Source organism: Taudactylus pleione, unplaced genomic scaffold (genome assembly GCF_031769625.1).
Source record: "Taudactylus pleione unplaced genomic scaffold, aTauple2 ptg000095l, whole genome shotgun sequence".
NCBI lineage: Eukaryota > Metazoa > Chordata > Amphibia > Anura > Myobatrachidae > Taudactylus > Taudactylus pleione.
This window is the reverse complement of record NW_028284497.1, coordinates 18,329,311-18,356,734: the sequence shown is the minus strand read 5'-3', so window position 1 is coordinate 18,356,734 and position 27,424 is coordinate 18,329,311. Positions and strand designations below refer to the sequence as shown.

Below are 27,424 nucleotides of genomic sequence, written 5' to 3'. Positions count from 1 at the left end.
GATAATTTGTCAGGATTCCTTCCAAAATATGATCATTCAAACTGTTACCATTCACTATATTGAGCCAACCTACTCAGAAAATGTATCAAAGGATACAATATACTATAAAACAATTCTGCCTTTTATGACCAAGCCATCAGCTAGTAATACTTAACTTTAACACCATTAAATATTCACTTACGTGTCACATACTGTATACATGACACAAAACTACATAAATGCCATTTATAAATTGAGGATATTATTCACACTGGTACATTTGTAAACACACATACCCTGTCTGTTGCACTTGAAATAGACCAAGGTCCCTTATTTGTCACCAATACTTTATTATAACTGGTAACTTGCACAGTTTATAACAGACCAGCAAAAATAAAGTTTAAAATATGTACAACCTTGCAATTGCTACGTAACTGTACACAAGGCAGAGTGATCATAACACAATCTAGTTTTCAGAATAATTGTGCACAAAAGAGACAATATTTAGTAGACATCATTACATGAACAGAACAGTCAAATGACGTCACAAGTCCAGTGAAAATGAGCATTTTACAAAACATATCAATTTACTGCAAACAACACTCTTTACATTAAGCATCTGGTTTCATTTCAGTAGTAATTTAGCTGGAATCTGAAGTACAGATATCTTGGGTAACTATAAGTCTTTTTAGAGAGGCAACCTCAGCAGATAAATTTGCTATACCTTGCTTTAAATATAAGCTCTCTGGCTCAGGAGCTTTGTATACATTGTCTGTCATTCCAACAATTCCAGCAGTTTTGCAAATATTTGGGAGTCTATCAAGTTCTTTATGGTGCCACTGTCCTGATTTTATAGGCCAGTCTGTGATATTAGTCACTTGAACTGACAAAGGTGACAAAGATGAATGTACCAGGGTTTCACTACTATGTTGTTCAGGAGAAAAGTGCCTTTTTGAGGACATGTCAATTGGCAATGGCAGTTTTTGTGTGGCATCAAATACATTTTCCAGTGTTTCCACTTTGACCTGCATAGCTTTTGTCTTTATTCGCAGTTTGTGGGGCAGTGCGGAGGAATTCACCTCTGGGACTTTAATGACTGTCGTATGACCATTTTTCAGCTCAACAGGGGAGTGGATAGGACCTTTGGGAACCTGCTGCTCATCCTCCAGGTCAGAAGTCTTTCCCACCACTCCCTCATCGGCCTCTGATGTTCTCGGAGAGTTGCTGGAGGAACTGTTAATCTGCAGCAGAGGGGGAGAATGTGAGTATGCAGGAAATGTACTGCCGATATAGTTCCGATAGATCGATGTTGTGTAGGAGGGATTTTCCTCTCTAGGTTCCCGAGAAAAGTTCTCTATTTCCATAGGTTCCTGCTTTATCCTTTGAAACTTACTCTCAGTAATTCTGCAGTTGTTTTGGATGGGGTTTGGTTGGACATGTTCTCCAGATGATACCTCAGATACATCTGAAATGGAGCTCTGTGGGGAGTGCTTGATTACTGAAATACAGCTACTGCTTATCAGAGGATGTTCATGGTCTTCTGAGTAAGACCTTACATTGGAACTGGCAGCTCCGTATTCCTGAAAATACATAGCGGTAGCGGTAGTGACCTTTTGTATTTCTTGAGCGTACGATGTAGAACTTATCAAACCAAATTTAAGTTTTAAGGACAGCAGCTCTGTTTTCAGGTTTGCGTTTTCCTCTCCCAGTGCAATCAGTTTATTTTCCAGAACCATGTCGTTTAACCTGCGCTTTTCTCGCGACCTCTTTGCAGCCTCATTGTTTTTCCTGCGTTTCTCCCAGTACATAGCATCTTTCTTTTCATCAGGAATAAATTCCCTTTTCCTGCGACATGACGAGGACTTGTTTTTCCCGACCCCCCCTTCATTGTACAACATATCATTGCTAGAGTCCATTGATTCAGACATGTCGGGCATATTGGAATTAAGCACATGTATGTTCTCCATGCCGTTCCTTGTATCAGCACATTCCTGCTCTTTTTTAATGGTAGGCATTTTCCTCAGCTGCATTAGCACCAACTGGATTTAGAAACAGTTCACAGTTGCTGAGGAGAACTACTTTACGCTGTCCTTTAAACTGTGTCAACATTAATACATTAGTTATATGAAATTCCATCTGCTGTAAATACTTCTTGCTAGACCTTGGGGAAGTGAGTGTGTGACCATCCTCAGATTGTGTCCTGTATATCCCTTGTCACCTGCAAAAGAGGAACAAAAAGATTTGAAAACGTAAATATGGTAAAAAAAAATCAACTGCTGCATTAATGATCGATACTACATGTCAGGGCCTTATAATGTCTGTCTATGGCCTGTGCTAAAAGTCCCACTTGTAAGGAAGAAGTTATGATTCAACTTAGTTAAAGAAATGTTGGTTTGGTAGTGTGACCACAATCACAAATACTTCTGCAATTTTACTGGCCAAATTGTAAAGTCATGTTTGTGGTTCATTTAAAACACTAATGAAGTGCAGCAATATTTTGTTATTAAAACAGATTTGTTTTAACAAGAGCTTCTGCATGCAATGTTGAGTGGGGTCATTGCATGACTCTTGCCTGAGGATTTAGAGAACACAAGGAACAAAGTCTGAGATAAATGATTAATTGGTGCTTGATATTTAAAGAGAAGTGGAAATAGTGAACCTGAGTGGAGAGGAAAAAGTCCCTATGACTGACAAGACCATATATTTTGCAAACCAAAAAAACCAACATCTAAATTTATACCTCATATTTTAACACATTTGAGATAGCAGCTGTCACTTCTAACATAACGTTCGTATCACTCTTTTTTGCATGTAATAACAACAATAAACTAAAAGTGTAAAGTGATCTTGGTGTCTATGCAAGAAATAAAGGATGTTTAAAAATAAAAAATGTTTTGCAGATTTTCTAACTTTGTTACTTTAAGCTCATGTACTTCCGATGTGTCACAGTCCAGTCATCAGTGTCATGGCTATAAATGGACGGAGCGGTTGGGAGTCAGAAGTGTGAGTTGATGGCACATGTGGACAGTTCAGAGATTGTAATAGTGCTTGTATTTGAACATACGGATTAAGACAATGATCCTCTCAATTAACCAATTTGAGATTGTCAGATTTTGTAGAAAGAACTCAAATGGGAGCTACTATTCTGCAGTGTACACTTTATAGTAAAGGCTCCCACACACGGAGCCATATAGCGTCTGATCCAACAGTTTTGAACGATAATGCTATATCTTTCCGTGTGTGGGCATGATATCGTGCGCTGCGCGTTCTGGTGGGGTTGTCCATTGCTCCTCCATATCTTTCTGCATGTTCAATCGATCTGGGGAAACGATCCCATGTAGAGCTATGCGGGTGGTGGAGTGGGGCCGGCATATCGGGAAGTCGGCCACCAGATCACTCCGTGTGTGGGGACCGCCCAATATGTCGGCCATCACATCGCAAGGGGCATATCGCACCGTGTATGGGGCCTTTAAGACTTGCTGTAATCAAAGATTTACCTTGTTACAGATATGTAAAATTTTAGTAATGTGTAGTCTGTATAGTTATCTAGTTAAAACATCTAACTTTACTGGAACTTAAATCCATTTACAATGTTATCTAATTATGCTGGACACACACTCTACAATTATCAGGCCGATCCACCTGATATCTGTGGGTCGCCCCGATAATTGTAGTGTGTGTGTGGCCGACCGAGGGTTAAATATTGATTGGTCGGGCATGCCGGATCGTCCAGCATACCCGTCCCATGCGATATCTATGAGGTAAAATGTCGGCCGCATCGGGCAGCATAAGTCCAGGCGCGGCCGTCAGACAGACAATTCCCCTGTTTCTTCCCATGGAAGGAACAGGGAAATGTCTCCTCCCCCGGGGGGCGAAGCGCAGATATTGGGGCCAATACACCGTGAGACATCTCACAGTGTATGCCTGTGATATCAGCAGGCTGACAGGCTGCCAGGTAAAATGTCTGACGGTCTGACAATCATTTTATCTGGCAATGTATGCCTGGCATTAGGCATGACAAAAGCTGGCCACACACCTATATATTGTCTTTCCAACCAGCCAACTAGTTGACACGAAAATCTGGTATGTATGGGAGCAAATGACAATTGGCCACTTGCTCCCAAACACCAAAAAAAGGACAAAAACTGGTCTTCAGACAAGTTGATTAAATGTGTTTTTTAATCAACTTATCTAAACAAGAGTTTTCGACCATTTTCCGGTGTTTTGGAGCAAACAGTCGATTGTCATTTTCTCCCATACATTACCAGATTTACGTTCCAATCAGCCAACTAGTTGTGTGTGGCCAGCTTTAGTATAGAGTTAGCACTTTCATGAATTCTATACAACTAAAACACACCAAACTGCTCCTCTATTTCAGACTTAGACAAAAAATGGCAGTATGTAAGTTCACACACAAATAACATTGAGGGGAATTCTATTCAGCGTAAGGTGCTGGGAATTTAGGTCAGCAGTGTGATTATGAGGGTAAAAGCAATCTTTGCACAATCTTGCAAATCAATTCCAAATTTACAAACAAGTTTCACAACAAAATCATTCCCTTGCACCCCCCTGACCATGGGAAAAGGTGAGAAAAATCTTTCTTTAAAGTTAAAAATGTCCAGACACAGTGCAGAACCTCTAGTACCCCCCTGACAATTAATAACCAGCCAGGTGTAGGCATCTAAATAGCACACTATGGCCAATACTGACATGACAGTTTTCAGGTGACTTTTTCTAAAATGCTCATAAATGGGGTAAATGTTGTGGAACAGGTACAGTATGTGGGGTGCTGCATTTATGGGAATGTGCATTTGAACATGCAGGTGTGTGACTTAAAAAGTTTTTTTCCAACATTTTGTAAACTTGTCTTAAAACACTGAAAAAGGACATTAAATCCAATTTCCTGTACCCCAAAATACTGTACAGACTTTAATTTGCTCAAAATTTCTTGCTGCCTACCAATTTTTCACTATTACCAAAAGATGTAAAAACCAACCATTTGACACCTTGTATTAAAATCAAATACTTTGCTTAAGGCCACTAACTGCCTTTCTAATACAGTTCTGCCAAGTTATTGGGCACCTTTGGGGGTCTGGGTGATTTTCACACTTTTTCATCGACTTCTCCCCGATCGCACATTGTAATTAACGCACAATGGCCCTCATTCAGAGCCACTCGCTAGCGGCAGTACGCTCGTTCCGAGCGATGTTCGCACATCTGCGCATGCGTACGGATCGTTATACGCATGCGCGAACCAGTCAGTGCGGCCGAAATTCATGTGCTCGCAATATAGCGAATGCCTGCTATTTTGAGTGACAGAATGAGGCGTATGTGGGTGGTAACAGGGGAAGGTGCTTGAAAACGGGGAGTGGAGATCAGAACGCAGGCGTGCTTAAAGGTCAAAACGGGCGTTTTATGGGTGTGCATAATTAATACAGCAGCGTCATTGACCACGTCACTGGGTTATTTTATAGCCAGAACTGCTCGCAAGATTGTGGTAGCAAAAACCAACCACAAGAATAGCGAGCAGTTCATACGCTGGTCGATGTACTCGATTAATCTAATAAATAGCGGACATGACGTATGGTGCGAGCGGCCAGGGGGCGTTTTTAACAAATAAACGAGCGTATGTTTTGCTCGCTCGTTCAGACTTAGAGGTGTGAACAGACTGCAATTTGCGAACGGATCATTTGAATAGCCACCCCTTGTTTTTGAACGAATGACCGCAAATAGCGAACGGCTCTGAATCAGGCCCAATATTGCTTCACATCCCGGGAATGGTCATTTACAATTGAATTTGCGAGAGGGGCGGGAGTTGCGATGTGTGCGATATTTAAGTCACAATTTTGCACTCCCAAACTCATGTGGAATTGAATTCCCCACATAGACTGAAACAACAGCCTACATTAATAATAAAGAAACAATTCCTGCTGACTGAATTACGATTCCCAGTGTGCACTCATTATCAGTATAGTGGTAATGATAATTCAGAATTGGCTGGAGATCCACAGCTTGCTTGGCCCATCATAAAGGGAAAAAACAATATGTTTTTGTTTAGGTTAATCAATTGAGCAAACTGCGAAGTGCTTAAAACAGGTGATTCATGTCTGATAACTAGCTGATTCGCTGCTAATTAAAAAATACCAAACACTAATCACGTGATTTCCATCCACAGGCAATTCATACAGCAAATGATTAGCCGCTCCGTGAAATGGATGACTTGCTGACTGTGTCTCTACGCTTGGCAGAAAAATGATGCTTCTGTTTTTGTGATTACTCACCATGGCTTGTTAGGTTTTCAGTGAATCAAAAATAGTAAAAGAACAACTGTTCACATAAATACATCTAGCCAGCTAAACTCACTGAGAATGCTGCCAAGGTACACAATGGCAGCCAGCAAGGTTAGATTTTCACTCACTTACAATGGCTCATTAATCTAATTTTATCTTTCTCTTTGAAATAAAAACACTTGAAGACAGGCTTTACAAGAAAAACATTAAGGTGCTGGTATATACAAATCTGCAAGTGGGTTTAAAAAAGCATTCAGTACATATGAGACGTTTTATAAATGACTGGTGCTATAATTGAAATGGAAAACAATACTAGCAAACTACAAGCCATAGGCTAGTGATCAGCTGATCCATACAGTATATTATACGGGGTATTGGATACCTAATCATTTTGTTGTCTAGGAAGTCATTCTAAACATACCATTATTAAAAGTGTAGTGTTAAAATGTATCATTCATGTTTTATCTGTTGCCAAGTGGATAAATGACAGCCTGCACTATTGTTTAGGGGATTTAGATGTAGTAGGATTATCGGGTACTGTCAGGTCTAGTTACTCCGATAGTATGGAAACATATTGTGACAGATGAAAAAAAGATTTCTTGTCTATAGTACTAAAGAAAGTTCTATCTGGGCCAATATACCCTCCATTTTGGAAGAGATATCAACACAAATGAATCCCTATGAGTTCAAAGCATCACAAATACATAAGAAAAAGTAGTCATTTAGGCAATAATAGGTTTGTTTCTGAAACTAGTGTTTTTATTGTGAGATTTAAAGCAGCAATTTTTTTAAAGGCATTACTCAGCTAATTTTTACAAAACGTGGACTGATAAATAACCCCCCTGAGGGTTATTAGATATATTCTATTCAAAGGTATATGAACACATTAACATATTAGATTGTTTTTTAAAACTACTTGACTGTAACGGCCTGGTAACACTATGGCTGCAAATAACCACTGACTCCATGTCAGGTGCCACCATCTCAGCGCTCATAGATACCACTACATGCCCACTGACTAATGGGTTTAGAATGTGGCATGGTGCCTCATTTGTATTTTCAGCACATCCCAACAACTGCCTCACTGTGTGTCACATGTGTTTCCAGTCATGGAAGCAATTGTGACCTAATTTAATGACATGACTGTATCCTGAGGACTTTATGTACCCATTTTCTAGACAATTAAACTTTTGTTTGTTTTAATCTAGAAATGAAGGACAATGAACTTTCAAATAAAACCTCCTCATTTAGGTCACACTACAATTCTTATGGAGTGCAATTATTGTGCACGTGTCATGACGAGACGTGTAATAAGATTGTGTAGAGGTAGATAGCAAAGTTCAATGATGTTAAAAATATTTCAAAACAATATTTGAATTTTTATTGTCCTTAATTTGTAGACTAAAACAAATGTTTAGTGGTCTAGAAAGGGGTGTGGTATGATTTGTCGACGGTTATCATGTTGACAGTCATCTGGTCGACATTAGAATGTCGACATGGATACTGTCGACCATCTGAACGGATAACATTTTATCAGTGACTAAAAGCTATTCACAGACAATAGCATAATAAACCGCATAGAAATATTAACAAAACTACTTTTTTTTAAGTAAATACATTGTTCTAGTTTGTGGAAACCCAGCACAGTTACGATGATGATAGTTATAAGAATAGAGGAGAAGCTATAACATCTTTTGAATTTCATATGTAAGACTCTTTCCTCTTTATATACAGCTTGGAGCCTGTGATCACATATGTTAATCCTTCCGTCATATCTGGTTCACTGATATTCTCTCTAGTATTTATTACCAAATAAAATCCACAATAATCCAGCAATAAAATTCTTATTCTTGTGCTAAGAAAACCCCTACCTGGATTTAACATGTAAATAAATACTTATCATTTACTGCACTGATTCCTCATAAAACAGATCTTAATCCTTTTTCATATGAGTCAGTGCTGCTTACGCTCTTATTTAGTTTGTGGTAATGACAGTAAGAGCAGTTCAAACAGTATAATAGCAATTCTTTCAACAGTACTTTCATTATGTTTTATCACAAAGGCTCTAAATTACCAAGCACATAAAGTAATATGCATACACATACAGAAACTGGGGCCGCTCAGATTTTTTACTGCAAACCTAAGCTGGATTTGAAAAATTCTCCTTTGGACAGCATTTAACAATGAAATGCTATTTTGAAGCAGTCCTATATCCAAGGACCAAAAGGACAGAGTTCTTTTATTTCTAAATGTTGTTACAGGTCGTGTGGACTGAATTCATTTAGCAATTGTGGCTCACTTTATAGTCATGTACCAAAGACAAGCATGTCCGTCTGTGAGTACAACAAAGATTTATTATCAGTCTTTCATTTTCAAGCTATGCTTTTCCAAGACACTGGTACAACCATGTCTGTAACATGGAAAGAGGGCTAGTTCTTCACATGCACAATCACTCGTTTTACACCACTTGTGACCTCACTATACTGCTCACTTATAGCTAAATTCATGATATCTGGACAAGAAATAATGCTTTTGTGCCTTTGGGAGAAATGTACTAAGCCTTGGAGTGAGATAAAGTGGAGAAAGATAAAGTACCAACAGCTCCTAACTGTCACTTTACATGTTGTGTTTGAAAAATGACAGTTAGGAGCTGATTGGTTGGTACTTTATCTCCCTCCATTGTATCACTCTCTAAGGCTTAGTACATCTCCCCATTTGTGTGGTAATTGTTTATGTAAGTGAATTCACCAACATAAATTAACATTTCTAGATTTGAAACTACCCATAATGCTAAAAATGTACTGTACACTTTATAAGGATTTACTCCCTGTGTCTCTTCCATCTTATTTATTGTCAGTGGTATGTATGTAATTTAGTCCCTATTGTCAGTAGTATTTAGGTGTATATGCTATTGTCAGTGGTATTTATTTGTATATGCTATTGCCAGTGGTATGTATGTATTGTAGTCCCTATTGTCAGTAGTATTTAGGTGTATATGCTATTGTCAGTGGTATTTATGTGTATATGCTATTGTCAGTGGTATGTATGTATTTTAGTCCCTATTGTCAGTGGTATTTATGTGTATATGCTATTGTCAGTGGTATGTATGTATTTTAGTCCCTATTGTCAGTGGTATGTATGTATTTATGTGTATATGCTATTGTCAGTGGTATGTATGTATTTTAGTCCCTATTGTCAGTGGTATTTATGTGTATATGCTGTTGTCAGTGGTATGTATGTATTTTAGTCCCTATTGTCAGTGGTATGTATGTATTTTAGTCCCTATTGTCAGTGGTATTTAAGTGTATATGCTATTGTCAGTGGTATGTATGTATTTTAGTCCCTATTGTCAGTGGTATGTATGTATTTTAGTCCCTATTGTCAGTGGTATTTAAGTGTATATGCTATTGTCAGTGGTATTTATGTGTATATGCTATTGCCAGTGGTATGTATGTATGTATGTATTTTAGTCCCTACTGTCAGTGGTATTTATGTGTATATGCTATTGCCAGTGGTATGTATGTATGTATTGTAGTCCCTATTGTCAGTAGTATTTAGGTGTATATGCTATTATTAGTGGTATTTATGTGTATATGCTATTGTCAGTGGTATGTATGTATTTTAGTCCCTATTGTCAGTGGTATTTATGAGTATATGCTATTGTCAGTGGTATGTATGTTTGTAGTCCCTATTGTCAGTGGTATTTAGGTGTATATGCAGTTATCAGTGGTATGAATGTATGTATTTTAGCAGTTAATATGAAAATGGAGTGCAACTGATGTAAGGGCGGAAATGTTTTAAAAGACAGTATTCATATTTTATAGTTGGACGAACGGATAAATGTACTTTTTTATTTGAAATAATCCACTTTAACAAATACTTTCAGTGAAAGTTACATTATTATTATTTTTTAATTGTGTTATTACTATTGTAGTTAACATTAATAATACCACTCAACTTAATAAAGAAACATTAATTTGTTACACAACATTCTATGCGACCTGGAACGGCAGAGAGGCAGCATCCTCCTCATCTAAGCAAAGGCCCCATACTTTTCATTTCATATTCCCTTCATATCCCCTTTATGTGCAATAAACTCATTTTTCTTAAATGCAGAAACTATTAATTTGTGATCAAATTTTGGATTTTGGCCAACTTAACTGGAAGACTGTTACATCTGAAAATATTCAAGTTCTTCCAACCTAATTGTGTAACTGTACATAAAGTTATATAGTTAAGACTTAAAGTGCTAAGTGTTACTTAAATGAGACAATGATGACATTTGAAGTAATTTCTATAAGCCGGAGTGTTATTGCATGAAAGTCACTGAGTACATAAAACCTCAAACTTCTCAGATGGGTTTTATGGTGTATAACTAGTGCATTGTAACTTCCTTGTAAAATATATTTGGATATCCTAAATGCTTTGCAGATTTACCAACCGAAAACTGCTATTTTCCCCATTTTATAAGCATAGTAACAGTAACCCATACAATTAACTCTTACAACAAACAAGGCCTACTTTTACATTTATGGTTAAAGCACTGAGGAAGCAGGACTGAAAAATGGTTTATAAATATAAAATGACCATACATAATGTCACACATCATAGATTTTTTTCTTTCTGTACTATGCACTGTGACACATACAGGGGTGATTCTGAGGTGGGAGCAAAAAAAAAAAAAAGCAAATAACTTGGTAAAACCATGTTGCACTGCAATTAAACTGTGAGAGATTTATGCTGGGTACACACTAGATGATATGTCATCCAATCCCGCGGATCGGAACGACATATCGGGTACATCGTCTAGTGTCTACCCATGATATGCGCGCTCCCGGGGGTCGCTAGCGATGCCATGCTGCAGAATGAAGCATAACACGTCCCTTCACCCGTCGGACCCGGAATCGGCAAGTGTGTATGTACTTGCCGCATGCCGCAGTCCCGTTGCCAGCAATGTCATTAGATTTCGGAGGGGTGTGTCCAAATTGAAATGTAAATTTCACTGTAAAAAAAAGCTGTCCCACATTTGTGGGATACATGCAAAAGCAGCCAGTAGTTGAATAAATAAATGTATTTGCACCCCTTGTATTGCAGCATATTTTTTTTCCAAGTGAAACTAATGGGGCCCATACAGCAGTAATCACAAAATAAACTATTTAGATTGTAAGCACTTATGAGAAGGGCCCTCTTCCCTCATGTGCTTTTCCTCACTTAAACCGCCATCAGCTCCTATGGGCTATTTCACACTTGCCGGTTTTTGGCCGGCCAGCAAAAAAAACAAGCTTAATTAATCATGGAAGCGAGTGGCTCCTTTCAGACGGCCCAGGCACGGCACGGTCACCGTGTTACAGCCGGGAATATCCACTGAGAAGGACGGCTGCCGTGCCGTGCCTGTGCTGTCCCTTCAAGCCAGTGGTGTATAGGAAACAATGTTTGCTTCCACACTCGCCGGCAGTCTCTTCTCAGTTTCCTGCTACTGCGCATGCCCAGAAAAAATACAACATTAAAAATGGCTGAAAGCCGCTGCATGTGAAAGGCACTGAGTGCCTGAAAAAAACGTCCGGCTTCTGCCTGGTTTTTTGCCGGCCGGGCAAAACCGGCATGGTTTGGCCGCCTTGCTGCTTATTTGGGTACTATGACTGTTGTTGCAGAAATGTTTATAAACCTTGTCCATGTTCTGCAATGTTTTGTAATGTAAGTCACTTTTTTATGTTTCTGTTCATACTGTCTCTGTTTACATACTCTGCAAAGAGCTGTGGACCATTTGTGGCATCATATAAATAAAGGAAAATAATAATAATAATATATTCGCTACCATACTTTGGCAATCTAAGGTCAGCGAAAATCCAAAACGTAGGACAACCTGAATCACCAATTCCGATTAACTGGTCAGAATCCACCATTGGTAAACCCCATACATTGCCAATTTTTTTTACTACAAATCATCTTCAAAACGCAGAATTGCCCCAATTGATTGCTGAGGTATGAGCACCAGTACTTGCTTTTTTTCTGCTTTGTGCCCATCTCAAAATCAGCCCCACAGTATTTTATCAGGTACATGACATACATAGATATTGGTGTATTCTAATCATGTGATATTCTGAATACAGACAATTTTCTAAAAACAAACAAGCAAAAAAACAGCAACAATATCTGTATAAAGAATTACTATTTCCAGCACTGGTGAGAAAGGTAATGTTATTAGGTAGTATAGAGTGATCATTTCCCTGAATTAGTGTAATCTGAAAATGTGGCAACAGCTGAAATTCAAATCTTGCACGATTAGGGAGGTCTGCCAGGCCCATTACTGCATGGACTTTCACTGCACACTACATCTCTTGAGATTATCCCTGGAGCTTTAGTGCCCTTTATTGAGCTTAATTCATATCACTCCATCTAATGAGGTCATAAGCGCTAATTTGCATGGAAAATAGTACCCTATACTACTGTATAAGTTTAACACAGAGGAACATTAAATATGCCTGTTCAATTAATTATTGATGAGTCTCATGTTGATGAACCCACAAGCAGTAACAGCAAGTGACGTACGTTATCACTAAGGACTTGTTCACACTTTCTTTCTTATTTGTAATGAGCATTTCTTTTGTTTATTAATGCAAGTAAATTGTATATTAAAAGCGGACAGGTGTGAAGGAGCAGCTGACACTTGGCGTGTAGCACTGTATGTGACAGTGTGGTTTGTGTCCTATCATACATGATATGGGACATGTGGGCTGTACAGTACCGTGTTAACTTCATTACAAGAACTTCCACATTTCTACAATCTTTCTCCCTGCTAATGTACCTGTTTTCAATACCAGTTAGTAGTACTGTGCCCCTATTCTTTTCCTGCATGTAATTATCTGCCTGTATGTTCTTATTTTGCAGACTTTAAAGCACTATGTATTATGATCATTTGCACTGGCCACTTTGGATGGTTTAGCAAACTATGGGCCTGATTAAGAGCTAAACGCTAATGTTGCTCCTGCTGCATCTGTGTACGCAGCAGCTGTGCGAAAATATGCAAATGTTGCAGACACCAAGGAATTTATTGAGATGACCACCTGTGGCTTTGCAAATCCAAGCATCTGCGTGCAGCTGTTTGCCGGCTTACCGTGGGGCTAACAGCCATGCACCCGGCACTTTAGTCAGAGAATGCCGGTTACCGCGCCTTAACATCCAGGTTAAGTCGCGAGAACTGACATTCTCAGACTTAACCCATTCCCGCCAATGCTAACAGCGCGTTGAATTGAATAGCTGCGGGAGCTCCCGCCTGCGGCTATTCGACATCGCACTGAATTGAATTCGGCCCAGTGAGTGATGTGTTTACCTGCATATATCCAAAAATGGGTGACTGGAAATACACTTCAAATGCTGGCAACTATGAGTGTGCAATACCACACTGGAACATGCAATACTTTATTATGTGTACCAGTACTGAATGCATAAACATAATGTTCTGTCGTGGTGTATATTACTGTACTGAGCTATGAATATAATAATATTTATAATAAACTGGGTCACGTCTATGAAACTCTGGTTTCTCTGGCACAGATCTCAAAAGCAGGATTTCTACAACAGGGTGTAGTTAAGTATGATGATCATCTATATGAAAAATAAAAATGTACTGTAAGTGTATTCACGTTTCAGGAAAGCACTACACACGCAATAGCACAGTTTACTCCTGCATCTAATTACATGAACATATAAATACCAATAGGAAGCCACAATATAATGATACAAATTTCAGGCTGAGATGTGAACAGTGTCAATGTTTTGTACAATTTCTGTTTATGTACTTTGTAAGGTGCTGTGTGTGCCTTGTGGCACCATACAGTTTGCATTGTGCTGATGGTAAATACAGTGGAACAGAACATCAGTGTTAGACTTGCTGTTTGTACGGGGATGCCCAATCTTATAGAAAAAATTAATTTGTCTTTTTGTGTGTCTGTCCGGTTATGCATTCGGAAATCTCTGCACCGATTGGTATGAAACCAATGTGTGGTGGTCCAGTTGGATCCTGGCCAGGTTTTAGGGCGGTTGGGCTCCCGGTCGGACCTCCCGTTGGTGTACGCTGGGCAGAACTTTGACCCGGGGTGCCTTTTTTGAGACTTCCACTGGATGGATTTAGACAAAAGCTTCACAGAGTGGTAACACTGGATCCCAGAAGACATACTAGGGGGTCGGACCTCCTATTGGTGTAAGCTAGGCAGAGCTTTGACCCGGGGATGCTGAGCAGAACTTTGACCTGGGGAAGCTGTTCTGGGCCTTCCACTGGATGGATTTGGATGAAAGCTTAACAGAAGGGTGGCAATTGGTCTGGGATGCCTAATGGACTGGTTGGGGTCCCGGTTGGATCACACGCCATAGTGCGCCGAGTAGAACTTTGACGCAGGGAGGCCTTCCACTGGATGGATTTGGACGACATCACATAATAAAACTTAACTTAAAGATTTAAACCCGGGCAATGCCGGGTACTTTACCTAGTATTACTATAAAAGTGGGATTATATTTTTAGTGATGCTATAGGTAATGTACTGAATCTGCATGAACTCTACACATAAAGGATTAGATAGAGCTGGTCACAACAGAAACCCCATACTTGTATATTTCATTGCAAGATATATAAACAAGGTGTTGTTTTCACAATGGCAGTTTGTGATATTTGACCCTTATTAGTAATCGGTCCCTATTATGTAATATTGTGTGCAATATCTTCAATGAGCAAATATAATTAACCCCAGCCCTTGAGAACTTTGGCCAGGATTCCCTACAAGTGTGCAAAGTAATGTTTGAACAACGACAGGCAAGGAGTGGGTGTACTCCTGTAACCATACTCATAATAAGATTAGTTAATAGAAAATTAATAAAAAGCCTTAACCAAGCACAACCAGTTCTGACACTTGGATGTAACCTTTAAGTATATCAGCTAACAGTGTACTCCATAAGTCATCTGAGACTAGTTACAAGACTGACATTCTATACATAGCATGCTGCAATATCAATGCAATATGCTTTTGTGGACGTTACTATAGGCCAATTCTGTTGTATTTGATGAGCACATTTCATTACTGGGTCATGATTACTATTCCCAATCTCAACTGGATCAGGGTTTAACCAAACGAATGTGGCTGAGAAAAAAAAAAACCTATAAAACTTTGGTGGGATTTCAACTTCTGGGGATGTTTTGCCATACTTTGTACTTCGCTGAGAATGATGGTAGCCCAACATCTAATTTTCTTTTGTGCCACTATGGGGTGTGTGGGAAAATTGGAGGTCGCGTTGTGCCAGCATTAACAGCAATTCGCAGACATCGCTGAGATGAATTTTACCCTTCAACTACTATACTCTTGGGCAACAGATGTCAAACTTTTTGTTACCTATTTATAGATACAATTTTAAAGGGCCTATTCAAATATGGAAGATGTTGGGTGGTGATTTTTCATGAGCAATTCAATTCTGCATAGTGGCATCGATGTGTGTTCTGGAACAGCACATTGCGATCAACAACATCAGTGATAATGCCTTGCACCCCATAGAGGTGTGCAGGAAAATAGTTGATGTTGGGTTACGAGTATACGGTAATGTGCGCATCTGCATATCGCAACAATGTCATATATAACGGAATTGTTCATTTACACAATTCAATTATATCATAAATGTTTGCATACTTTTATAAAATATTATTTAAGTGAGAGATACATTTTTATTCAAAACACCATATATTTTTGAATGTTGAAGTGTCTCATATCCTTACTGTGTTTTTCCAGTCTCTCTGGAGCTAAAATTGTTAATAAATTGTTTTCTTATGCAATAGTGAGAAAGACAAAGAGTTTTCCTCGCTCCCTGTGATTGCGATGTTAATGAACGACTACACACAAACATTGGGAATACGTGACTGGTAAAGCATCTCTCCCTCCTCCAGGCCTGCCTTCCCTCCTCTGTGCAAACAAACAGTGTTATCCTGTCTCCAAGATCATATTTCAAAACTGATTAGCACAGGGTGATCCTGAGCAGTAACCAACAGACTGGAATGGAAAATGGATGCTTGCAAGCAAGCTACACAGCCTGCTATGTCAATACTATTTACAGAGCACTCCAAAGTAGACTAGAGTTATCCTGCAGACCACATTAATGTATTAGCTGCCTAACATTGTATATAGCATACAAATGAAAGGCTTGACAGTTCATTTTACAACAGTCTGGTCATGTATGCAGGCTATCCTTCATATCCCTATGCTGGCATTTTATGCTTCTGTTGCCTGTGTAAGGACAGGGAATATTTATTCATTCACATTCTTTCTTTTTCTCAATGGAAATCACATTTAATATTAGAGATGAGCAGTTCGGTTTTACTCGGTTATGTTCGGATCGCAAAAATGGCATCATCATGGCTATCTGGCTCTCACGGTTTGGATAGCCAAAAAATAAATCCCAACTTGCACTAATTTGGTGAAAAGAACCGAGTCAAGACCGAACCGCTCATCTCTATTTCAAATGTATATGTGTTTACATAACCTTGGTTGCTATGTGTGTTATTTTTTGTTCTTTATTATTATCGTTATTATTATCCTTTATTTATATGGCACCACAAGGTTCCACAAGCCCCTTACAAAGTACATAAATGAGCACACAAGAAAAACAGTTATTAACAGTACAAACAATGCAGGATAAATACATGGTTTATAAACATTGCTGCATAACACTTAAATAAGCACCAGGGTGTCAGCAACCAAGTGTTAGGTGCCGTTGTGGGGAGTTAGCAGTAAATGATAGTATAAGTAAGACAAGGAGAAGCACGTGAGGGAAGAGGGCCCTGCTCGTGAGAGCGTTCTAAAGGGGAGGGGCAGACAAGTAGGGGTGACGCAGATGGGTTAGATAGTGAGGTAAGAAGTATATAAGAAAAATAATTAGTAATAGTATTATTTGTTTACACGAATGGTTGCGCTTTTTATCTGGCTATGTCAACAAAGGGTGTTGCTAACCTATGTAACAGGTGATAATAGTAAAATTGTGTAAAACTGCACGAAACTAATAGAGTTTTTACTGCACCATAAGACTTATCACTGTTGGGGAACAGCACTAAGGGGTCAATCCTATTAGGTGCGATGATCTCGCATGTGCGAGTCATCGTGGCAGTGGCCGCACTTTACGGCAGCCCGGATTCACCTAATATTGCTCGCAGTGCCATAGGGCTCCGATCAAATTTATGCAAATCTAGACTCTGGTCGGGTGGCGAAGGAGGAGAGATGCAACGGCATATCGCACCCTTCGCACCTAATTGGATTGCCAGATCTGTTTGCACTAGGGCAGTAACTGTAACGTACAGGATATATTGCTTGGGTATAAAACATAAGGGCTCTATTTAAAAAAGTATATAGGGGTCTATTCAGCAATAGTGGTGATGTTGCCCAGAATATTATCGTGCAACATCGCCATGATTTTTTATCAATTACAAATATTTATGGAAGCTATTCAGCAATTTTTTATGCAGGGACAGCGGTTGCGGTAACACGCTGTCCGTGCGATGTTACAGAAGGCATTGTTTTTGGTTTCCGAAAACAATACCTTCTGTTACTGCTACTGCGCATGCTCAGTCATGTGCTCGGGAACAGTCTCCATCCCGGCTTTGAGATGACCACGGAGGGGTAAGTGCATCTCAAGCCTGTCCAAAGTGATTGACGTGTGTACAGGCTTTATATTTGCCTGTATACATGTATATTTATGTGCTTTTATATTTAACATTTATATATAAATGTTAAATATAATTGCACAAAAATATACATGTATACAGGCAACTATAAAGTCTTTATACACATGTCAATCAATTTCGGCAGGTTTAACAGGCTCTAGAGTGTCTTACCTGTCCGCGGTCACTGCAAACCAGGGACGGAGACTGGGCAGTGTTACACGATGCTGCAGGAACTTAAGGAAAATTTCCCTCTGTCCCTGCAGTTTTCGGGGAATTTAATGTAATTTCTTCATAAAACGCCATTCTGAGATGGAGTTATATAACGTAAGGATTTTTCGAGTAATTTAACGCTTTTTTTATTTGCTGAATAGCAAAAAGCGTTAAAGCACTGTAGAGATCAATGGCTGATCCCTACAGTGCGGTACTCTGCCAGATGGGAATTAATGGAGAAGATAATTGCGTTATCTTCTCCATTATCCCATGCTGAATAGGGGATTTACATGAAAAATGCGGAAATTATGTTTTCCGCATTTTTGATGTAAAAAAAATCATTGCTGAATAGACCCTGTAGACTTTTTCTCCTACTTTCCTTCTTGCTATTTAAAAAGAGAAACTGTAAGATCTTGGCTGTTTCGCATTACGCTCTTCAGACGTGCCAGCCCCATAGTTACCAATGGGGTCCGGGCATTTCCACAATTTAAAGAAGTTACATTTGGGTCACAATGCAAAACTATTGCAAAAAAACACAACGCCACATGAAAATTGCATTATGATCACTAATACCGGAAAAAAAGCAGGGAGAGTCCATTCTCTTCCTGATTTCTCCTGCAGTCTCTCCCACAATGCAATTTAGGGATAAACATCGGAAGCCATCAATGTGCCCGATCTGATTGAAATACAACCATTCCATGTCAGGTGTCCGGGGCCCAGTAGTGCAATTTGTCCTTGGCTCCGCGCACTCCAGGCATATGCACAGTCGGCCTTCTTCAGTACCCATTCCATGCATTTGCTGAAGGTGCATGCGCATTGGGCAACAGTTGGGCGATGCCATCTTTGCAAAAGTCTGCTGAAGAGGCAAGTTTTCTCCTCGCCAGGACAGACCTTGACCAAATTACGGGAAAAGCTGCTAGATTTATATTGCTAAAATTTCTTTGTTCATTAAAATAACCAATTAACCTGAAAAAACAAATATACTGTAGGCTGGGTTTCTACTAAGTAGAATTCAAAACTTGAATGAAACATTAAAATGATTATGCAATTACTGCAACTTTATTAAATCATTACTAACCCTAATGAGCAAGTGACTCAAGATTATTTTAGAAAGTAAAAAAATATTTAGTGATAATAACATGCCATAAAAATGAGTGATGAATAAGGCATAGGTCCTGAGAAGCAATATTTTCTCCAACAACAGCATATGGGAGGGCTGAATCCTGGGACCAACTAGTTGGACTTGTTTCCAGCACAGATATGTGATGTATCACAGTGTTATGTAACAATTATTACACAACAACATAATAGCTTGGGGACTATAGACAAAGTACAGTGTGTGCCATGAGGTACTAAATCCAACTGTTATCTGTTTTGCATAATCATTTATAGTAAAACGGTACAAAATAATAATAATAATAATAATTTGATGTACAGGTATCCCTGCAGGACGAAAAATATTATTTGTAGGGTTTTCACAAAAAGATCCCTATTTTAGGGTGTATAATTATTAGCTGTGTGAGAAATTATACGAAAATTTAAACAAAAACTTGTGCCCGGTACACACTAGACGGTACCGACATCGCCGAAACCCAGCTGGGTATCGGCATCGATGCCGCCAGCGACTGCCATGCTGCATTAGGCAGCATGGCCCTCGCTAACGATGTTGCCCGTCGGGCTTGAATGCAGGTCCGATGGGCGATATCGCTGATGATGCGCGGGAGCGAGCATCGTCAGTGACATTGATAGTACACACTAGATGATCTGCCGGCCGGATCGGACGAGATATCGTCTAGTGTGTACTGGCATAAGGGGTCTATTCAGCAAGCAAAATTTTACTTAAATCACATGGAAACTAACGTTTCCGCATGATTTATGTATCCCAGCAATTCAGGAATGTAGTAACACAATTATCTTCTCTATTAATACCCGACTCCTACAACATAGCACTGTAGAGAGCAAGTCATATATATAGTGTATATGCTAATATGTACTCTATATATATAGCCCTTCTCGGCACTTGTCTACCTTAAATTCATATTGCTCCCTCCCTCACATGCTCCTCTGTGGAAACTCCACCTGGCAGACGGAGGAGTGTGTGGGGGAGGGAGCAATATGAATCTAAGGTAGACAAGCACCGGAAGGGCTATATATATATATATATATATATATATATAGTGTACATATAAATATATACACTATATATGCTGCGCAAAGATGAGGCATGCACAGTTCAGAACAGTCTTTTTGGACAACCGAAAAGACTGCCTGCGAGGACTTTGCAGGGACAGTTTGTTAACGCAAATGCTGTTCCTGTGAACTATTTTGCTGGATAGCAGGAATACTAAGTTAAAAATTATAATAATCGTGACGATATTGGCAGAAAATATTCCAGCCAGTATTTCGATTATTGCTGCATAGACCAATAAGTGTAATCTGTGTCAGTGTATACAAAAACATGCTTTCTTTTGTTTCATTTCAAATCTTTGTACAATCTATATGTTACAAAGAAATGGACAGTAAACGAGTGATGCTCAATCATTAAATCACATATCGATATTAGCCTTCCAGAATCCACACTGCCATAATATTATATAACACATGAAGGACCTGTTTTTTACTTGTCTTGGTTACTCCCTTAAAAATAATAATTCATATTACATTGTTTAACTTTCATTTATGTAATCTGTTTAACAATGCTTTCTTGACGGTACAGTGCTTCCGTAAAGAGGCTGTCCCAGTTAAGCACCTTGCCCATTATTAAGCCTTTCAGCATAAGCCTTCACTTCCTAAATGCCTGCAGCCACTGGTGAGGGATCCGAAAATCCCTCTACACAGCGATACTTTAGCCCAGTGTTTCCCAAACACATTCCTAAGGGAGTGTTTAGCCCATAGGCTACAATAACTAACGCCATCTATATATGCGTTAGCTAAAAATGTCCAGCAAACATTTTTGGAGCTTTGTAAATTGGGTCAGACTGCAGACCTCATTGGAAACAATAGGGACTGCAGGCTGCAGCATTAATTTGCCTAACAGGTAAATATCATATATCTCCTGTGTCCAGGCTTTATTAATAAAGGTAGGTACTTAAATCAAGTGGAAAAGCATTTACGCATGATTTGGGGGAAATTAGGTTAATAAATAGGCCGAATGTTCTCCATATTAGCTAGAAACTGTTGCCATGCATTTGATACTTCTACTGCATATTTTCTTGCAACAGTGGAACATTTGTATATATAATATAAAGAAATAAATAATAATATAAATTAATAAAATGTGCTCACAATTACAACTGAGTTTTTTATGTTTTAAACACAATTTTGAGACATTTTTATGTTCTTTTTTTAAAAAAAGAAACAAAATATCAAATGATTTTAGATGTGTTTTAATGACATTAGTGTTTCATGTTTGCCATATTGCTTATAGTGATCATGAAGTGTGTCATTTTACCTAAAATGGCTCCTTATAATGGCTATTGACTATGTCACTGGTGATGACACTAGAAGGAAATGTCAACACTGGGTTCACTCTCTCATTTCTTATACACTGATAAAAGGTCACTTGTACAGGGAATAGACTTCTATGTGATGTCACAACACTTATGTGTCTGTCATGCAGATTGTCAGCAAACATGGGTGATAGTACTAATACTGAATATATGAAAACTAAATATAAAAACCTGCAATAATAAAAAAGAAAAGAAAATACAAAGTATCAACACACGAACAAATAATCTAGTGAAAATTGTCCACCTAATATAACAATCAGGAGAACTGAAGTGACAAAAATGCACATTTAACTAGGCTCAGACAACCTATGACACCCCCCAGCCCCCAGCTGTTGCCCCTCTGGAAAGCCCTATGTTAGGTTACCTACACCAAAAACACACAGCCTGAAACAGGCTATAGCTATACTGAAAATGCTTATTCATGAAGTAGTTATTGTATTATGCATCAATATAGATCGTATCCCTTATCTTGTGTGCAGAGCACATAAAGCATAACCTGGAGAGGATCAGTGTCATACCCCAATCGGGTCAGCCTTATGGTTTTCTCCCAATATGCACATGTTCAAAGCTATGTAACAACTAGTCTCCCCTCCGCCCCAGCAGCAGCTGCCCTCAGACAGACCATAGTGGGGACTCGGCTGTGGATACCCTGCAGGAGAACAAAGGAATGCAGCGCCCGCCCGCCTCCCATTCATGTGCTCTGCCCTCAATCACAACACGCTGCCCGCCCGCCACATCGGGCTCATTGTCATGCATAAATCACTGTATATATCACTGTCCACTGTCTCTGACGCTAATGTTACATGCGGGTCACACACAGCCTGCCAGGCGAATGCACATACTAGTCTCTGAACAACAACAACCTGATATATCTCATTCACAGAGTCAGACGTATACCCAGCCCATGGAGATGGATCATTACAGGAGGGACTTATGGAAATGTAGCACTATGACAGTAATAAGAGGAATCACGTATGTAGAACAATAGAGCAGAACTAGCAGCCTCCCCGAGCATACGACTTGCCAGGTTTATTACACACATTATATAATATTGTATAACAGCCAGTCTGATTACACTGTCAGTGGCTGAGGCAGCGCACACGCCAATACTACTCGGATGGAACATTGAGCCAAATATAGATCCATTTTATTTTTACACAGCATGGCAGTCCTTCAGGAACATGATCTCACCCCGTCATTGTCTGCTCTCCGCTCACAGTATTATCTAGAAATGCTGAAATACCCACATGGATGAGATTATTCCCCTCTCTTTCATTCTGCGCTGAGACTGTCCTGCTCTCTATTGTAGCCAGCTTATAGAATCGCATAATCAGCTCCCCTCTCACACACACAGCCGGGCTGCCAGCTAATGCTGAGGTTACATAATAATATACAGCATTTCCAGGAACTCGTGCCTGCGATCTGCCAGTGACACCCAGCCCGTCCTAGGAGAGAGGGACCAACACTGACACCCAGTACACAGGTGACAGAGACAGACAGGTGACACACAGAATAGTGATAGATAGATAGATAGATAGATAGATAGATAGATAGATAGATAGATAGATAGATAGATAGATAGATAGATAGATATGAGAGAGACATATATGAGGCAGACAGATATTAGATAGATAGATAGATAGATAGATAGATAGATAGATAGATAGATAGATAGATAGATGATAGATCGATCACTAGATAGGAGAGTCTGTCTTCTACATTTCATAACCATATTTCTATACAATTAGCATGCACATATATGTATACAATCACAATGATGACTACACTGTACACACAAGACTCTATTACTTACATATTATTAACTATAGACTTAAGGTAAACAATTGTGACAAGTTAAATAAGGACACACGAGTCATTACAGTGGTAGACAATATAAGACAATGGCATAGTAAATGCAATCTGATTCTGAACTCTATATTTATACATGGTGCGGTGGCTTATTACACCCTGCTGGGCGGTTATGGATTTAATGAACTGATAGATCCCCTGCACCAAAGGAGACAATCAATATGTACTGTACAACAACAGCCCGGAGCCCCGCAGCCCCACAGTGCTGTACACATCGCCGCATGGGTTATGTAATGTACGAAAGAACAAGTCATACATACCATCCCCCTGCTCCCAGACAACAAAAGGACAAATGATTCAACAAATCTCACGCATTCTGTGACTATTGCCCCATAGGTGTGTGTATACATAGCTATACCCATGGACAGACAGACAGACAGACAGACAGACAGACAGACAGACAGACAGATAGATAGATAGATAGATAGATAGATAGATAGATAGATAGATACACGTGTGATCAATCACAGTTTGCTTATTAAGTTTACAGCCACATACATCCTTAATAGCAACTAATGACTGCGATATGAGTGGTGGGTGCTTGTTACACACAGGTCTCGGCTGAGTGCCGGATCAGATAGCCGCCTCGTCATTCATTGTCACATCATTCCCACTCAGACACATCTCGCAACAATAGAATGTAGGAAAGGGAGTTTAAGTCCCTTTTTGAGTATACATGCATCCCAGCCATTGTGTAACGATCATACACACATTACATACATTGTGTTGCGAAATATACACAGCACATGCCAGACGAGCTATGAAATCATGATTACCTTAGTGGGTCAGCATTAAGCCAGAAGGTATCCCTGAGGACATTCCACTACCCAAAGTGTAAGTGCTGAAGGTGATGATGTGGGATGCAGCGATAAGACCCAGTGGAGAAGGATGAGGTCGCTCTGGTGGTGAGCAGCGCCTCCTATACAGTATGTCAGAGCCACTACTGTCCCGCTCCAGCCCGCCGTCGCCGCTGTGTGTGTGGGGATCTATGTTAGTAGGTCAATACTCCTCAGTGTTACTCTCTGTGCACTTCCAGGCTTGCTCTGACTCAAACAGGAGCTTCCCGCGGCCAATCAACTCGCCGGCGTTTTGAGCCGGCGGCCAATGAGAGAGCGGTACTGGAGACAGGGGGCGGAGCGTGGAGGGAGAATGAAGAGCTCTGCTTGCGAACACTGTGTTACTGTAGAGCGTGTAACAGCAGCAGCAGCAGCAGCAGCAGCTTTGTCCTGGTCATTGCATAACCAGCGCCGGGGGGAGAACGGGCGGGCGGGGGAACATACGTAACTGGCCGACAGGAATACAGCGGCAGCAGGTTAACCCCTTGTGTGCTTCCCAGCTATCTGAGTGATTAGTTACAGAGTCACAGCGAGGGTGGCACTGACACCGGCGTCCTGCCATTACTGAGTGACTAGGCAGCACCCGCCGGCCGGGCGCGGGTGTGTTTCCGACGTACCCTGCTGGATACACTGATGTCTGCCATTTGTTTACTAGCGGTAACAAATGAATGAGAATATAGTAGTGTGGGATGTGAGTGTAAAACAACACGCGTGGAAAACATGAATTCACACAGCCAGCTATGAGGATTTCTGGGGGAAGATAAAGCGGTCAGGGAACATGTTAGCAAAATCTTCTGAGTGGTGTAATAGGTTGTTTTGCTAAAAATATGCACATTACTACTAGAGGGCTGTGTGACCGACGGGTAACGTGAGTGCTCTGCAGCCTGACACGCTGTATCAGTGCCCATTGTGTGTGTATTAGTCAGTACGCCGCAGCATTACATGGTCTGATCACAGTGTTCCAGGAAACGGCCAGTACCTGCCCTCAGCTGCTATATAAAGACATCTAGTAACAGCGTCATATAATAAATAACACTCTATCCCCCACCGTCGCCATCTCAGCTTTCTTTCATTGTCCATAAATTTCACCGTCTCCCACTCTGAATCGTGTCTAAAACTCGCTTAGGCTATTTACTGAGGTACATGACGTAACCACGCAGGTATATACTGATAAGTACACGTATATTATGTATATATATATATATATACACACACATACACATTTACTTATATATATACATTTACATATACACACACCGATAAGCCATAACATTAAAATCATCTGCCTCATGCCGCCAAATCAGCTCTGACCCGTCGAGGTATGGATTATACAAGACCTACGAAGGTGTTGTGTGGTATCTGGTACCAGCAGATCCTTTAAGTTGTGTATATGTTGCGAGGTGGGGCCTCTATGGCTCTGATTTGTGTTTCTAGCACATCCCACAGATGCTCCATCAGATTGAGATCTGGGGAATTTGGAGCCAAGTCACCACCTTGAACTCTATGTATTGTTCCTCAAACCATTTCTGAACATTATTTGCAGTGTGGCAGTGTGCATTATACTGCTGAAAGAGGCCAATCCATCAGGGAATACTGTTGCCATTAAGAGGTGTACATGGTCTGCAACTATGATTAGGGACTTGGTGGTACGTGTCAAAGTAACATCTGCATGATTGCCAGGACCCAAGGTTTCCCAACAGAACATTGCCCAGAGCATCACACTGCCTTCACATAGTGCACCCTGGTGGTGTCATGTCTTCCCAAGATAAACGATGCACATGCACCTGGCTGACCACATGATGTAAAAGAAAACACATTTCATCAGACCAGGCCACCTTCTTTCATTGCTCTGTGGACCAGTTCTGACGCTCACGTGCCCATTGTAGGCACTTTCTGCATTTGAAAGTGTTAAACATGGGCACTCCGACCAGTCTGCGGCTACGCAACAAGCTGCAATACACTGTACTCTGACACCTTTCTATCATAGTCAGCATTAACTTTTTCAGCAATTTGTGGTACATTAGCACTAATCTGGGATTGGACCAGAATGGCTAGCCTTAGCTCCCCAAGTGCATAAATGAACCTTGGGCACCTATGACCCTGTTGGTGGTCCACCAGTTGTCCTTCCTTGGACCACTTTTGGTAAGTACTAGCCACTGCATTCCGTGAACACCCACAAGATCTGCCGTTTTGGAGATGCTATTGACGGACCAGCAATCACAATTGGCCCTTGTCAAAGTCACTCAGATCCTTACGCTTGTCCATTTTTCCTGCTTCCAACACATCAACTTCAAGAACTGAATGTTCACTTATGGCCTAATATAGCCCACCCCTTTTACATGTGTTTTTGTAACAATATAATGTTATTCACTTCACCTGTCAGTGGTTTAACAAAACAGGAAGGTGCTTGTAGTGTAGCAAGTAAAACACCAAACTTGGCATATAAAATGTAAGTATTGTGCACACTTCCATAAAAATTAGAACCAACGACATTCATTTTGTGATCCTCTTTCAGGACTTTTTTCACAACATGTTATCAGAATCTGGAATATAGGCCAGTACCTAACAATAGAGTCTCGTAGTGCAGTAACTCTTAATTTTATATTTGAAAAAATCAGATTAAAAACATGTACGCTATTAAACTGGTCAATTAGCATAACAATATGGAATGGAAAAGTCACCCAATTCCTTATGGAAGAAATGTCTGTACTCAGAATGGCATGAGCTCAGAGTGGTGGAGATTCTTCATAGGTAAGGGTATTCGCAAGGGATGTAGGATCATCCAACGCAATTTGTTTGAAACAAACTTCAGAACAAAGTTTGTTTCAAACAAAACACGGGTGACAATGTATACCTTATGGGTGTCTCTACACCATATGGCGAAAGACGCCCGGGTGGTCTGAGTGGAGTAGTGTCCTGTATCTTTAATGATTGCGTCTTAGTATCATCACAAGCAGAGCGAAAAGCTGCTCACAGTGGGGTAGATGTATTATAGCGGCACCTAAAGTGCCGCTATAACGCTTCCCGCTTCGACCTCTT

The 27,424-nt window shown here is 40.1% G+C and overlaps 2 protein-coding genes across 2 annotated transcripts in view; both read right to left on the bottom strand.

Annotated features, from left to right (window-relative positions):
- Positions 1–24,409, bottom strand: part of AUH (AU RNA binding methylglutaconyl-CoA hydratase) — a 460,835-nt gene extending 436,426 nt beyond the window's left edge. The window contains exon 1 of the mRNA XM_088470044.1: positions 24,326–24,409. The gene's annotated coding sequence lies outside the window, so the exon portion shown is untranslated. The remainder of the gene's footprint in view (positions 1–24,325) is intronic.
- On the bottom strand, positions 310–24,413 carry NFIL3 (nuclear factor, interleukin 3 regulated). The gene is made up of 2 exons (XM_088470042.1): positions 24,326–24,413; positions 310–2,197 (listed from the first exon to the last, which is right to left on the bottom strand). The coding sequence occupies exon 2, from the start codon at positions 2,007–2,009 to the stop codon at positions 621–623; it is 1,389 nt and encodes a 462-aa protein (XP_088326168.1). The 5' UTR covers positions 2,010–2,197; positions 24,326–24,413; the 3' UTR covers positions 310–620.
- Between the last annotated feature and the right edge of the window lie 3,011 nt (positions 24,414–27,424).

What these genes read in the sequence shown, in the direction of transcription:
- NFIL3 (XM_088470042.1), bottom strand. Translation starts at nt 2,009, where the DNA reads ATGCAGCTGAGGAAAATGCCTACCATTAAAAAAGAGCAGGAATGTGCT.